At 41.2% G+C, this 16,225-nt stretch overlaps 1 protein-coding gene across 4 annotated transcripts in view; it reads left to right on the forward strand.

The window, feature by feature from the left end:
* The first annotated feature begins 1,917 nt into the window (after positions 1–1,917).
* The window catches only part of ASAP3 (ArfGAP with SH3 domain, ankyrin repeat and PH domain 3), a 175,046-nt gene continuing 160,738 nt past the window's right edge, over positions 1,918–16,225 (forward strand). For 3 of the 4 annotated variants that reach the window (XR_011560334.1, XM_070764522.1, XM_070764519.1), the window contains exon 1: positions 1,918–2,555. Coding sequence is in view for 3 of the 4 variants with exons in the window: in XM_070764522.1 (XP_070620623.1) it covers positions 2,430–2,555 (126 nt within the window). In the remaining variant the exon portion in view is untranslated. Of the gene's footprint in view, positions 2,556–2,727; positions 2,845–16,225 lie in introns of those variants that run through there. The other variant, XM_070764520.1, reaches the window with a different exon arrangement.

Consider the following 16,225-nt stretch of genomic DNA (forward strand, 5'->3'; position numbering starts at 1 on the left):
GCTAAAGTGTCTTCGGAGAGTGGCAGCATACAAGTCTAATAAATTATTATTATTATTGTGGTTATTCTGTGTGATTGCAAGAGTGATATATATTATTTAGTAATCTACTAGTCAGTAATCTAGTTTCCGTTGCCATCTATGTATATAACAGTTATGGTAAGTTTGTGCGGCATTACTGTTGATTGGTGGTGTAGCTTATTTATTTTGCATTTCTTGTATTTGAAGGGGCTGCTTGGTTTGTGCTATCCTTTAAATTTCGCAAATGGGATTTCTTTTATTCACTTGAGTCTTCCAGACATTTGTTGTATCCATATAGCCATCATAAACAGATTTTATTGCACTCCACCTGGAGAATCTTATGGCCTGGATATCACATGCAGATCCTATTAAATCACAAGTGCGGAAATGACCTTGAAAGAAACTCCTTGCCCCCAAAATATATTGACTGTAGAGATCTTCACAAGGGCCCCTGAAGGAAATTTTCTGCAGCAATGAACAAGAGAGTGAAACACAGCTAAACCCTAAACTAGTGGTTCACAATATGGGGGCCACGCCCCACAGGGGGGACAATTTAATTTTTAAGGTTTAATGTTTAAACCAAGTTAATGGCCTTTTAGGTTTCCACTGTGTGTGCAGGACTTCACTTTTTGAATAGTAAGAATTATATGTCACTGGTGGGGATGGGAGTGGAAATCAGGATTTTAGAGATGCTTAAGTGGGGCATGGCCAAAAAAAGGTTGGGAACCACTGCCCTGAATGCTAGAAAAACCAGAAATGGATACCTGAAAGAGAGCATAGGGAGTCCTTGACTTACAACAGTCCACTGAATAACCGTTCAAAGCTACAACTGCACTGAAAAAAGCAAATTATCACAATTTTTCACACTTATGACCATTGCGGCATCCCCATTTGGGTTCAGATGGGGGATTCGGATGGGGTTCAATTTTTAAAAATTACAGGTTATGGGGGTGTGATTTGGTGGGGATGGCAGGGAAAGGATACTGCAAAATCCCCATTCCCTCCCCACTCCTGGGGGAAGGATACTGCAAAATTTGTGTGTGTATGTTTGAATTTTAATAAGGGTTTTTAGCTATTTTAAATATTTTAAATATTAGATTTGTTATACGCTGTTTTATTATTGTTGTTAGCTGCCCCGAGTCTACAAATCTAATAAATAAATAAATAAATAAAATCCCCATTCCCTCCCCACTCCTGGGGCAAGGATACTGCAAAATCCCCATTCCCAATCTACAATTGATCTCTCCCCTTTTCTAAGAAGTCTGTAAGGGGCGTGCATAAATGCACTTTTGTACCTAATGTCCTATTGTGTTATCCTTTCTATTACTAAATTCTACTTATGTTATGTTAATATGTACTATAATACTATACTTGTTTGACAACACAACAAAACAAAACAAAACTCTGGGGCCGAGTCTTCGGAGAGGAGCGGCATACAAATATAAATAAATAAATAAATAAATAATTAAATAAATAAATAAATAAATAAATAAGTAAATAAATAAGTAAATAAATAAACAAACAAACAAAAAGAAAGTAAGTAAGTAAGTAAGTAAGTAAGTAAGTAAGTAAGTAAGTAAGTAAATAAATAAATAAATAAATAAATAAATAAATAAATAAATAAATAAATAAATAAATAAATTTGCGGGTTCTCCAAGCTACCCAAAATTTCCACTACTGAATTTCAACCTTGTCCCCAAAGATGTCCCCCCACCCCGCCCCTGAACTCTCTATGCAGTCGCCTCCCGAAAAGTAAAACAAACAACAAAGCGCTTTGGGGGATCTCAAAGTGGAACTACAGTTTGCCAACAACACACCGCAAACAGGCTGGAAGTCCCTCGGCCGCTTGTTTTGAGAGCGGCTCCATCCCCGGAGGCCAATGAAAGACGGGGAGGGCGCGGGGGGGGGGGGGTTGGGAGGGAAAGGAGAGAGAGAAACAAGGCCGAAGGAAACTGGAAGCTGCTTCGCCTTTAACGGGCGGGGGTCCAAAAAAGGGAAAGGGGAAAAAAAAAAGCTGCGCTCTCCGGCTCGGGCGGCGTAACCAATCTAACCCACGTGACCGTTTAGGCGGCGGGGGGGGGAGCCAAAGTTGCAAAGGCGCAGGGAGTCGAGTCCGTTTTGCACACCGGAGCGGCGTCGGAGCGAGGGATGTAAAGGAGTCTTTTTTTCCTCGACTGCTCCGACCCAGCAGGGGGGCTTCGTACCCCCCTTTTTTGCAACTCCCCCCCAAGACTCCCTCCCCCCCAAAAGCCCACCGACCCCTCCCTCCCTTCCTGCACCGGGGGCTTGGCCCCTTCCCCAGCCTTGGCTGACTTCTCCCTCCCCGCTCCCCTTGGGGCGCAGCGCCTCCGCCGACCGCGCGGGCGATCCTTCCCCTCTCTTTTTCTTTTTTTTTGGGGGGGGGGGGCAACATGCCCGAACAGCTCAGCGTCTCGGAGTTCGTGGCCGTCACTTCGGAGGATCTCAGTTCGCCGCTGGGCTCCGGCTTCGCCGCCAAGATGCAGAAGTGTCGGGGCGCGGTGGGGGCGCTGGAAGAGGTGAGCGGTGGGGCCGGGCCGGTGGGAGAGGAGGTGGGGAGAGGGAGGCGAAGAAAAGGGGCGAGCAGGCTGCCCCCACACACAAAGGAGCTCCAGCCGAGGGCGGGGGAGAAAGTTCACTTTCTCCGCTTTGCAAAAACAAGCAAACTTTCCTTTAAAGCACCGCGGTGCGGGCTCTGCTGGGGCGATGGTTTGGGCGCACCTGACCCGCCGCCGTGTTTATGCCTCCCCCCCTGTTTACCCGGAAGGAAGCCGCCTTCCCTTTGTTCAGCGGGGCAGGTATTGGCAGGTGAGCGGTCTGCGGTCGCCTCGCCTGGATTCGGCTTTTTTTCCTTTTTTCTTTTTTTAGCGCTCTGCCCCTTCGCTGGGGGAAAAATGGGGAAGGGAAGGAAAGGAAAGAGGGAGAGGGAAGGGAAGAGGAAAAAAGGAAAGGAAAACATGGAAAGGAAAGGAAGGCAAAAAAGGAAAAGGAAAGACAGAGGGAAAGGAAATAAAGGAAAGACAGGGAAAGGAGAGGCAAAAAAGGAAAGGAACGAAAAAAAGGAAAAGGAAAGGAAAGACAAAGGGAAAGGAAAGGAAAACAGGGAAAGGAAAGGAAGGAAAAAAAGGAAAAGGAAAGACAGAGGGAAAGGAAATAAAGGAAAGACAGGGAAAGGAGAGGCAAAAAAGGAAAGGAACGAAAAAAAGGAAAAGGAAAGGAAAGACAAAGGGAAAGGAAAGGAAAACGGAAAGGAAAGGAATGAAAAAAAGGGAAAGGAAAGGAAAGACAAAGGGAAAGGAACGGGAAACAGGGAAAGGAAAGGAATGAAAAAAAAGGAAAAGGAAAGGAAACACAGAGGGAAAGGGAAACAAGGAAAGGAAAGGAACGGAAAAAAGGGAAAGGAAAGGAAAGACAAAGGGAAAGGAAAGGAAAACAGGGAAAGGAAAGGAATGAAAAAAAGGAAAAGGAAAGGAAAGACAAAGGGAAAGGAACGGGAAACAGGGAAAGAAAAGGAATGAAAAAAAAGGAAAAGGAAAGGAAAGACAGAGGGAAAGGGAAACAAGGAAAGGAAAGGAACGGAAAAAAGGGAAAGGAAAGGAGCGAAGGAAAAGGAAAGGAAAGAGGGAAAAGAAAAGGGAAAAAAGGAAAAGGAAAGGAAAGACAGAGGGAAAGGGAAACAAGGAAAGGAAAGGAACGGAAAAAAGGGAAAGGAAAGGAGCGAAGGAAAAGGAAAGGAAAGAGGGAAAAGAAAAGGGAAAAAAGGAAAAGGAAAGGAAAGACAGAGGGAAAGGGAAACAGGGAAAGGAAAGGAATGAAAAAAAAAGGGAAAGGAAAGGAAAGAGAAACAGGGAAAGGAAATAAAGGAAAGACAGAGGGAAAGGAAAGGGAAAAAAGGAAAAGGAAAAGGAAAGGAAAGGAAAGAGAAAGTCTGCTTGGGGGAACAGACTACCCCCACCTTCTCTAGCTGTTAACGGTACTAGCCACAATTTATGAAGGCTACCCCCATCCTGTTAAGCTGGTTTCCGCCCGGTTCGGTGTTGTCGTGCGAACCCGACAGCATTGGCTTAATTCCACAAAGTCGGTTAAGTTCACTGTGGGGCAGCTTTCTCCAGGGATGCAGGGACGGAGGAGTCCAACCAAGTTAAAGAGGAGCTAAGTTCTTCCCAACTCTGTTCCACGGCCTTTTTCTATATCTATCTATGTCTGCCTGTCTATGTGTAGTGTGTGTGTGTCTGTGAGGTTTAAGGCAGAGACTTTATATATATTTATGTATATATGTACATATTTTTGCTGCTAATATGTCATTTCAATGCGATCACGCTCATCATCCTCAGGTTGGTGATTTGGGCTTCGTGCTGCAAATAAAGTGAATAATAAAAGAATAAATAAAATAAATAATAAAAATATGCTACTGCCTTATAGGCTGACTGCCCAGATTCAATTCCCAGTAAGGATGTGGCTAGCTGATGAGAGCTAAATAGCTTGGAATAGATCTATACTAATCTACCTTCATTTTCATTATCAGCAAAATATGTTATATATACACTGCTCAAAAAAATAAAGGAAACACTCAAAGAACCCATCCTAGATCTGAATGAATGAAATATTCTCATTGAATACTTTGTTCTGTACAAAGTTGAATGTGCAGGACAGCATGTGAAATTGGTTGTCAATCAGTGTTGCTTACTAAGCGGACAGGTTGATTTCACAGAAGTTTGATTGATTTGGAGTTATATTGTGTTGTTTAAGTGTTCCCTTTATTTTTTTGAGCAGTGTGTGTGTGTTTATGTGTATATATGTGTGTGTGTGTGTGTGTGTGTGTGACATGTTTTTGCTGAATTTGAAAATTAAGGGAGACTAGGATAGATCTATTTTGGCCTTGTTCTGGCCTCACCAGCTAGCCATACTCGAGATAGATTAGATGGATGGATAGATAGATAGATTAGATATAGATACAGATAGAAATAGAAATAGAAATAGAAATAGAAATAGAAATAGAAATAGAAGAAATAGAAATAGAAGAAATAGAAATAGAAATAGAAATAGAAATAGAAATAGAAATAGAAATAGAAATAGAAATAGAAATAGAAATAGAAATAGAAATAGAAATAGAAATAGAAATAGAAATAGAAATAGAGAAAAGTTGGGGGTGGGAGGTTTAAGGCAACTATATACAGTGTTTAGCTGCTTTAAACCTCCCACCCCCAACTTTTCAGTGTCTTTCATCTCAGGTCCTGCTATAAGGGAAGAGCTTCAGAAATCCTGCTTTGCATGGGGTGCAGAGCCCACACAGCACCTGTCCCAGCTGCAAGGCATCCTGACTGAGTTAAAGGAGGTTGGTTGGCTATCCCTTTCTGAGGATAAATAAGTGAGAGGATTATTTGAAATGTAGGGGAGAAGGCTCTGCACAAGGGGCATCCAAGGTGCGTAACTTTTAAGGCTTGTAGAGTTCAACTTCCAGAATTCTCAACCAGTTTTAAAGTTTGCCAAGGTCGGACAACTCCACTCTATGTACTTTAAAAAAAATCCACAAAGTAAATTAAAGCAGCTTTTCTTCCTCTAATATCCCCTACGCTCATAGATTTTAAACTCCACAGCTCCCAGTTATTTTGCTGGAAAATACTTTGCTTAAAAAAAAAGAGATAGCTGTAATTGCAATTCATGTTGAGGCCCTCTTAATGCTCAGCTTTATAGAAATTAGATGTCGAGAAGCCCACACCTGCCTGGGGTCAAACTAGGAAACTTGTGAAAGGTGTGTGTGTTTGTAAGGATTTACACTTTGTTCTGCGTAGTTATATAGTTTGTTTTGCTGTTATGGACCAGGCTGTGGGCTTATTGAATGGTTTGTAGCCTGTTATGTCTCATTCAGTTATTGTAGATAAATCCTTGTTTCAGGTAAATTGATAATCCAGTCAGAAGTGCTTTATATCAGAGATAGTGTGTTGTCATAGAATTTTCCCAAATTTTTCCAATTCTCCTTTGTGAAAGTGAAATAAATCTGAGAGGATGAGTGAAGACGACCCATAAGTGGAGAGATGCTTGGGATATGCTTGTCTCATCCACTGCATTTATTTGTTTCTTTTTTTACAAATAACTCAAAGCGTCAAACATACCCAACACAACTTCCTTCTTCTGTTTTCCCCACAATGACAACCCTGTGAGGTGAGTTGGACTGAGAGAGAATGATTGGCTTAAAATCATCCAGCTGGCTTTCATGGGACTTGAACTCAGGGCTCCCCTGCTTTCTAACCGGGTACCAGGGATGGGTTTCTCCTGGTTCAGATCAGATTGCCCAAAACATTAGCAACCCACTGGTGACATGACAATGACGTCATACAGAGAAGGGCTGCCGTCTTCGGCGCTACTGGTGTGCCCTCCAAAGCTGTCGCGGGCCATACGTTCGCCACCCGTGCCACAGTTTGCCATCACTGCACTAGTTGAAACGGGCTCTCATTTCCGGTCCTTCAGAAAAGGTCTGAGGAATCCTGGTGATCTGCATTATATATATAGGGTTTCTTCCTGTGTAGGATTTGGAAATTTCTGGCGACGTTTCGACGAGGTCTCACTCTTCATCTTCAGGCTGGTGTTTCTGTCCTTGTTCTCAGTATTCACCTGAGAACAAGGACAGAAACACCAGCCTGAAGATGACGAGTGAGACCTCGTTGAAACGTCGCCAGAAATTTCCAAATCCTACACAGGAAGAAACCCGAATATACCAAGACCGTCATACCGTTTATGCGACGTTTCGGTGAAATCACATCCACCATCATCAGGCTGAAGTTTCCAAGCTTGGAAACTTCAGCCTGATGATGGTGGATGTGATTTCACCGAAACGTCGCATAAACATGCAAAATATTACGCAGGGCAAAACCCAAACTCAGAACAATCTACATACATATACCCGTGAAAATTTACGAAAACATATATATATATATATATATATATATATATATATATATATATATATATATATATATATATATATATATTTCCATCTGCATACAAATCTGATAAATAAAAATAAATAAATACATTTTACTATTAGTTTTTCTGGTATTGGTCAAGACTACATGTTTCCCTCACGTATCCAATTCACTGTAGACCACACCAGCATGATATTTGCCATTCCCAGTTATGATGACTTGTCTCTCTTCCCAATTCCCTGAGGTCACTTGAAATCTCTCCAAGGTTATGGGTGACAGGCTTAATTGATTTTATGAACTTTTGAAGCTACCATTGGATGATGATGGAATTGCGGGCAAAGTACAGTTTGTACTTTGCCCGCAATTTGTACTTTGGACAAAGTACACTGGTTTCATTAAATTTATTAAATTTGTTTGCTGCTCATCTCACCAGAAGGTGACTCTTAAGCTTAAGGGACTTTCACTAATACCTTGGAGGCGAGAAAAGAGTTATATCCAGTGAAGGGCTACCAAAATTTTTACTACCACACTGTGGGCGTGGCTTATGCATTTTCTTTCAACATCTTTCAGTGCAAATTGGGTGCTCTGGGGTGGAGCTCCATTTTCGCAATCCCACTGCATTCCCCCCCCCCCGGTCCGGGCAGTAGCCCACCCCTGGTTATATCCCAGGGACAAGCCAGAAAGTAAAGTTTGCGAGGCCATAAGTACTGTACTTTTTAGATAATATAAATACATAAAAATAGAGAATAGATTATGATTGATATCTAGAAATATTGAATAATAAAAAAAAGAAAGATCATGTCTTTGATTATTAGAATGATGGAGAAAAAAAGAGGATTAAAATAGAGATAGAAATATTGGGAAAAAGAGTAAAAATGGATATTAAAATGATAAGTGTGGTAGATTTCTGGGAAGGAATAGAATTGAAAGATGATAACAGACATTGTGTGTTAAAATCAGAAATGAAAATGAATTGTAATTATTAATAAGGATAATATTGTTATAATTATTTCTATTGATATGTATGAAATCAGGAAAACACACCGTTCATGACCTGAAATGTGTAAAAATTTAAAAAAAAAAGTACTTAAAAAAACCCATACTTCCCCTGCAAAAAAGAGGGTGGAAATGTAAGTGTGTCTTATACACTGAATGAAAGCCATTTTTGGCCTCCCAAAACCCTGCTTCGTGCTTCCAGTTTTGCCAAAACAAGCCTGATTTTCCAGTGCTGAAATGCTCCTTGTTCAGGTGTGCCTGCTGGTGATCGGAGAGCTTCACCCCGATGCTGTCATTTGGGTAAATAATGTAAAGCGTTATTCCAGGGTGACCCCAGAGTCAGTTGGGAGTGGAGATTTTGCAATATCTTTTCCCCCAGGAGTCGGGAGGGAATGGAGATTTTACAGTATCCTTCCCTTTCTAAGCTCATCAAGCCACGCCCGCCAAGCCATACCACACCCACTAAGCCACGCCCACAGAAGCACTAGTAAAAAAAAATTGAATCCCACTACTGCCTCCGAGGTCAACCATGATCCTATAAAGCCCTACATGGCATTAGACCAGATTATTTACGGGACTCTCTTCTGCCTCACGTGTCCCAGCGACCAGTTAAGTCTCACAGAGTCGGCCTTCTTTGGTTCCTGTTGGCCAAACAATGCCCACTGGCGGGTCCGTGGGGAAGAGCCTTCTCTGTTGTGGTCCCAGTCCTTTGGAACCAGCTCCCACCTCCAGAGATTCATACTGCTCCCACTCTCCTCACTTCCAAAAAAACACATTTATGTCGGCAGGCCTGGGGCCGTGAGCGATAGTTCTGCTCTGGTCAGTAGTATGAATGAGGGATGATTTTATGTTTTTATACTAGGTCTTATTTTAAATTCTCTTAACTTTTTAATTGTATCATACTATTTTTATCTTTGCTTCTACAGTGGAACCCCGACATAAGAGCTGCTCTACTTAAGAGCAACTCGAGATAAGAGCTGGGAGGGGAGAGATATTTTTGTTCTACTTACAAGCCCAAATTCGAGATACAAGCGCCAAGGAGCTGTCTCCTGAAGCCAAACGCTAACTTCCGCGTTCGGCTTCAGGAGACAGCTGCGAAGCGGCGCGCGTGTTTTAAAAGGTTGCAGCCGGCCTGGGGGGCTCGGGGGGTGCTTGCAGCTTTCTTTCTTGCTCTTTTTCTTTCTCTCTTTTACCTTCCCTTCTATTTCTTCTTTTCTTTCTCCTTCCCACCTTCTTCCCTCCCTCCCTCCCTTCACTCATTCCTCTCTTACTCTCCCCTTTCATAAGTTTCCTTGCTTCCTTCCTCTGTTCCTGTCCCTTCCCCCTTTCTTTCTTTCTTTCTTTCTTTCTTTCTTTCTTTCTTTCTTTCTTTCTTTCTTGCTCTTTTTCTTTCTCTCTTTTACCTTCCCTTCCTCTATTTCTTCTTTTCTTTCTCCTTCCCACCTTCTTCCCTCCCTCCCTCCCTTCACTCATTCCTCTCTTACTCTCCCCTTTCCTAAGTTTCCTTGCTTCCTTCCTCTGTTCCTGTCCCTTCCCTCTTTCCTTCCTTCCTTCCCACCCTCCGTCCATTCATTCACCCATTCCTCTCTTGATCGCTTAAAGCCGGTCCCTGGTGCAAAAAGGGTTGGGGACCTCTGTCCTACAGGATTGGGTGGCAGAGAAGTTGAACATATGTAAATTTAAAAGTTTAAGAAAGTTTACAAGTTAAGTGAAAGAAACTTCATTATTCATTTATATGTACATGTACATTTCTTCATTAAAAACATGTCTTTCTGCATAATTTAGACTAACTTTGTGAGTTTTTTGAGGGCTGGAACCAATTAAAATTATTTACATTAATTCCTATGGGGAAAAGTCGTTCGAGATAAGAGCTGCTCGACTTAAGAGCCCAGGTCCGGAACGAATTAAACTCGTATCTCGAGGTACCACTGTATTTTATTCTTGTAAGCCCTCCTGTGTCCGCAAGGAGAAGGGCGGCCTCTAAATCTAACAAATAAATGAAAATAAATAAATTTGGATACGGCCCTCAAAGAAATCCAGTTTAACACCCCTGGACTAGACCTACCCAATTCCTGCAACTGTTCTTTGTACGTTTTAGCTTCCAGGCGTGGATAAAGGCCTTGCCTTCCATTACACAACCCTCTCTCAATCCGTCTGCGGATTTCCACGCCTTCTCTCTTTATATACTACATTCCAGGGCAGGACACGCCAGGTTAATTCCTCCCACGAGGCCTTTTCAGTAGAAGCAGCCAGGGTGGCTGTTCAGTGTCAGACGCATCCTAGGGCAAACCCACATTTCCAGTTTCTTTATCCCAAAGGAAGGCAGCACCCACACTCACCATTCTTGGAAGGCCAATATTTATTTATTTATTTATTCATTCATTCATTCATTCATTCATTCATTCATTCATTCATTCATTCATCCATCCATCCATCCATCCATCCATCCATCCATCATTTGTTTAGAAACATAGAAACATAGAAGTCTGACGGCAGAAAAAGACCTCATGGTCCATCTAGTCTGCCCTTGTACTATTTTCTGTATTTTATCTTAGGATGGATATATGTTTATCCCAGGCATGTTTAAATTCAGTTACTGTGGATTTATCTACCACGTCTGCTGGAAGTTGGTTCCAAGGATCTACTACTCTTTCAGTAAAATAATATTTTCTCATGTTGCTTTTGACCTTTCCCCGAACTAACTTCAGATTGTGTCCCCTTGTTCTTGTGTTCACTTTCCTATTAAAAACACTTCCCTCCTGGACCTTATTTATCCCTTTAATATATTTAAATGTTTCGATCATGTCCCCCCTTTTCCTTCTGTCCTCCAGACTATACAGATTGAGTTCATTAAGTCTTTCCTGATACGTTTTATGCTTAAGACCTTCCACCATTCTTGTAGCCCGTCTTTGGACCCGTTCAATTTTGTCAATATCTTTTTGTAGGTGAGGTCTCCAGAACTGAACACAGTACAGTATTCCAAATGTGGTCTCACCAGCATTCTATATAGCAGGATCATAATTTCCCTCTTCCTGCTTGTTATACCTCTAGCTATGCAGCCAAGCATCCTACTTGCTTTCCCTACCGCCTGACTGCACTGTTCACCCATTTTGAAACTGTCAGAAATCACTACCCCTAAATCCTTTTCTTCTGAAGTATTTGCTAACACAGAACTGCCAATACAATACTCAGATTGAGGATTCCTTTTCCCCAAGTGCATTATTTTACATTTGGAAACATTAAACTGCAGTTTCCATTGCTTTGACCATTTATCTAGTAAAGCTAAATCATTTACCATATTACAGACGTCTCCAGGAATATCAACCCTATTGCACACTTTAGAGTCATCGGCAAATAGGCAAACCTTCCCTACCAAACCTTCCCCTATGTCACTCACAAACATATTAAAAAGAATAGGACCCAGAACAGACCCTTGTGGCACACCGCTTGTAACCTGACTCTGCTCAGAATACTCGCCGTTAACAATAACTCTCTGATGTCTATGCTTCAGCCAGCTGCAAATCCATTGAACTATCCAGGGATTAAGTCCAATCTTCACTAATTTATCTATCAGCTCTTTATGTGGAACCGTATCAAAGGCTTTGCTGAAGTCCAGGTAGGCAATATCCACGGCACCACCTTCATCCAACACCTTTGTGACATAGTCAAAGAAATCAATGAGATTAGTCTGACATGATTTGCCTTCAGTAAAGCCATGCTGATTTGGGTCCAATAAGTTATTGTTTTTTAGGTGCTGATTTATCTTCTTTTTGAGTAGTCTCCATCATTTTAACTACAACTGATGTCAAGCTAACTGGCCTGTAGTTACCAGCTTCTTCTCTACTGCCCTTCTTGTGGATAGGCACAACACTGGCCATTCTCCAATCCTCAGGAACTTCTGTTAACAAGGATTGGTTAAACAAATCAGTCAGAGGGGTAGCAATGACAGCTCTGAGTTCTTTAAGAACTCTGGGGTGGATGCCATCTGGACCCATTGCCTTATTTATCTTTAATCGTTCAAGTTCTTTTAAGACATCGGCTTCTAAGATCACTGGAGCTGAATCCGTGCAGTTTGCTTGCTTGCTTACTTATTTGTTATTTGCTTGCTTGTTTATTTATTATTTGCTTGCTTGCATGCTTATTTATTTATTTATTTATTTATTATTATTTATATTAATTATTATTTGCTTGCTTATTTATTTAATTATTTGCTTTCTTGCTTGTTTATTAATGTATTTATTATTTGCTTGCTCACTTGTTTATTTATTTATTAACTGCTTGCTTGCTTATTTGTTTATTTATTTATTATTTGTTTGCTTGCTTATTAATTAATTATTTGCTTGCTTGCTTATTTGTTCATTTATTTATTATTTGCTTGCTTGCTTATTTATTCATTCATTTATTTATTTATCTATTTATTATTTGCTTGCTTGGTTATTTATTTATTTATTATTTGCTTGCTTGCTTGTTTGTTTGTTTGAATTTATAAGCTGCCCTTCTCCAGCAGACTCAGGGCGGCATACAAGTTAAAGCAAATACAAAATCTTATTTATTTATTTGTTTGTTTGTTTGTTTGTTTATTTGATTGTTTGATTATTTATTTATTTATTAGATTTGTGTTCCGCCCCTCTCCGTAGACTCGGGGCGGCTTATACACCCCAAATGTTAAGAGACAATTCATCCAAACATCATCCAGTATCACTAATGTACTATCAGCCGGAGCACAGTGCGAGCACTCAACGGGCCCAGGCCTGCCGGCAAAGGCATGTTTTTAAAGCCTTTCAAAAAGCCAGAAGAGTGGGGGCACTACGAATCTCGGGGGGGGGCATTGATTCCAGAGGACCGGAGCCGCCAGAGAGAAGGCCCTTCCCCTCAGCCCCACCGGCTGGCATTGCTTAGCTGATGGGACCCGGAGGAGGCCAACTCTGTGGGGATGCGACCGCTCGCTGGGATACGTGAGGCAGGAAATGGTCCCATAAGTAATCTGGTCCTAAGCCATGTAGGGCTTTATAGGTAATAATCAACACTTTAAATTCTTATCCTCCATCCACCCTCAACTTTAGCCCCCCCTTTCTCAGGCCAATCTACATGGGAGGGTTGTTATTGTGGGAAAAGCAAAGAGGAGGAAGGGGTATTAGATACTTTCCCCACCTTGAGTTATTAACATAAGATGGGATATAAATAAACCTCTATTATAAATAAACTTCTGCAGCACTTGGTTTGCCTGCTGCAGTTCAGTCCTGTGTAAGCAAAGTTCGCCATGCCAATCGGCAAGTCTGCCTGTGATGGGAACTTTACCACCACCACAATATTATTGAGGAGACAAATGCAACATGGAGATTTTTTTGGTTTCTTTTAACAAAGACAGAACACCTTTTTTTTCTCAGACCACAAAAAGAAAATGGGAAAACTGTGGTGTCTTTGTCTTTCTTTCTCTTTCTCTTATGTATGTATATATGTATGTATGCATGAATACATGTATGTATGCATGAATACATGTATGTATGTATGTATGTATGTATGTATGTATGTATGTATTATTTGGCTTTATATGCTGCCCCTCTCTGAGGACTCAGGGCAGCTTGCAACATATAAAAAGGTAATGTACAGTACATCAAAATCCAATAAATTAAAAATTACATCTAAAAACTAAGTAACCAATTAAAATACACACAATATCCATTCAATCAACAAACCCACTATACATTCATTGGCCAGGGGGCAGGATCTAATGACCCCAAGCTTTAGACTCTTATGAAAGGTGAGGAGGGTGGGGGTAGTACGAATCTCCGGGGGTAGCTGATTCCAGAGGGCCCCCCCCCCAGAGAAGGCTCTTCCCCTAAGCCCCACCAAGCAACATTGTCTAGTTGACAGGACCTAGAGGAGGCCGACTCTGTGGGAACTTCTCTCTCTCTCTCTCTCTTTCTCTCCCTTCTCATCCATCCCCCTCCCATCCAGCCCACAAGGGGTAAAACAGACAATTCCACCCAGCAGAGACTATAAAACCCTTTCCATACAGAACATCAAGCCATCTGTATGGTGAAAGAAAGACAAAAGGTTGAAATCTGGAAATGGATAGGGAAAGCGAGTAGAATGCTTGGCTGCATAGCTAGAAGTATAACAAGCAGGAAGAGGAAGATTGTGATCCACATGTGGAATACTGTGTTCAGTTCTGGAGACCTCACCTAGAAAAAGATATTGATAACATTGAACAGGTCCAAAGACAGGCTACAAAAATGGTGGAAAGCCTTAATCATAAAACCATATCCTGGAGATGGGGCTTCACTTGTTTGCATGTCCTAGTTGTGGGTATGCCACGACCAATGCTGGTCCACATATCACCTGCTCTAAATCACTACATGATTTAGATTTGTATGAAGTTTGTAACACAGAATCTGTCAAGTTTTTAATGCTGGGCTGTACCATAAATTAATCATCCTTCTCTCCATTGTCCCACCCCTCTATCTCTAGATTGGAAATAGGATTCTGTGTGTGTAGACCAGAGGTGTTCAAATTTGGCAACTTTAAGACTTGTGGACTTCAACTCCCAGAATTCTACAAGTTCACAAGTCTTAAATTTGCCAGGTTCGAAGACCTTTGCAATAGCTGGTTAGAGAATTCTGGGAGTTGAAGTCCACAAGTCTTAAAGTTACCAAGTTTGGGAACTCCTGGTGTAGATGGTTGAATATTCAGGACACTGGGTGAAGCCTGTTCCTTACCATCTCACCTGCATCAAAAAACAACATTTCATTTTCATAGGCAGTGTTTCAAGGGGGAGGGGGAAAACTTTCTATACACATTCTTCCTTTGAAGAAACTGAAGAAGCTTCTTGGATGAGAAGTGAAATGTCTTCTAAGAAAAACCAGAAAGTCCAGTTGCCTCTTGATAAAGCACCTTTGGGACAACCACGACCTGGATGGCTCAGAACCTCCATAGACATTTTGCTTTGGCTGGTTAGAGAGCCCACAATTTCTACAAGCTTAGCAGGCATTTGGCGTTCTGAGCGAACATTTATTTAATTTTAGTTTGGCATCGCTGGAGTCCAAAGCCACTCTGGGCAGCTCTCAATGTACTAGAAACACTGCCCATGTACTAACATTATATACCAGGAGAGAATTCTTGGCAAAGCATGTGACTTTCTTCTCCTCCTCCCTCCCCCCACCCTTGCCTGACCATTGTTCAGTTGGGCCCTTTGCGGTTGCACAATTTTACATTTGTCTGTGTATTTTGCATCTTTGTTTGGAGCTGGAAAATCTTCATTAATTTTCCTTCTCTTACACGTCTTCCTCCCCTCTCCCTTCTTCTTACTTTTTTTGTTCCTGTTAGCCAGATACCCATAATAAAGATTTGATTAGATTAGAAGGAGGAGGTATAATTTGGGTCATTCTTTGTCAAGTGGACCAGGTGAAACTGAAGCCCGATTTGAAAAGAAACCTTCACAAAAATAACATATATGATAGAAAAAAACACGCTCTTTCTAAGGAAATAAAAATAAAGATGATTGAAGGTGAGAAAACACAGAGCGATAGAAAAAAACTTGCTCTTTCTAATGAAGGTGATTGAAAAATCAGTCAAGTGGACACGTGGTCCACTTGACGAAGAATGACCCATTTCTGTTTATCATGAAAACTTCTATTCATCGGGTTGATTCGAAACTAGAGAAACATGAACACAGACTGATGACTTATTAATATGATTGAGGTGTTGATATGAATACAAAAGAGATCAGCTAGAAATGAGCATCAGAGTTTGCATTCAGAAGCTGCCCACCCAGAATCAGATACAATATCATCTGATTTGTATGCCACCCCGAGTCTTCAGAGAAGGGCAGCATACAAATCTAATAAATAATTACTACTACTACTACTACTGCTACTACTACTATTACTACTACTACTACTACTACTACTACTACTAATAATAATAATAATAATAATAATAATAATAATCAGGAACTGGAGACGTTTCAGAATGAAGACAATGCAGCAGAAATTCTTGAGAAGACGTTTACTTCTTTGTAGCAAAACTATACTCTCTATATTCTATTTACATAACACCAACACTTTCTTACTGGACGACACCACTAACCACAGTCATAGACCAACCACAGAGTAACCACAAACCACACCTATGCAAAGGTGCATTACAGTATATACAGTTCTTAACCAATCAGGTCGTAGCACATTCTGCTGATACACCATGACTCAGCATTCCTTTTAATTTACACTAATTACACTCTATACCATTGTAACTGGAATATTATCTCAGTT

Source organism: Erythrolamprus reginae, chromosome 11 (genome assembly GCF_031021105.1).
Source record: "Erythrolamprus reginae isolate rEryReg1 chromosome 11, rEryReg1.hap1, whole genome shotgun sequence".
NCBI classification, from domain to species: domain Eukaryota; kingdom Metazoa; phylum Chordata; class Lepidosauria; order Squamata; family Dipsadidae; genus Erythrolamprus; species Erythrolamprus reginae.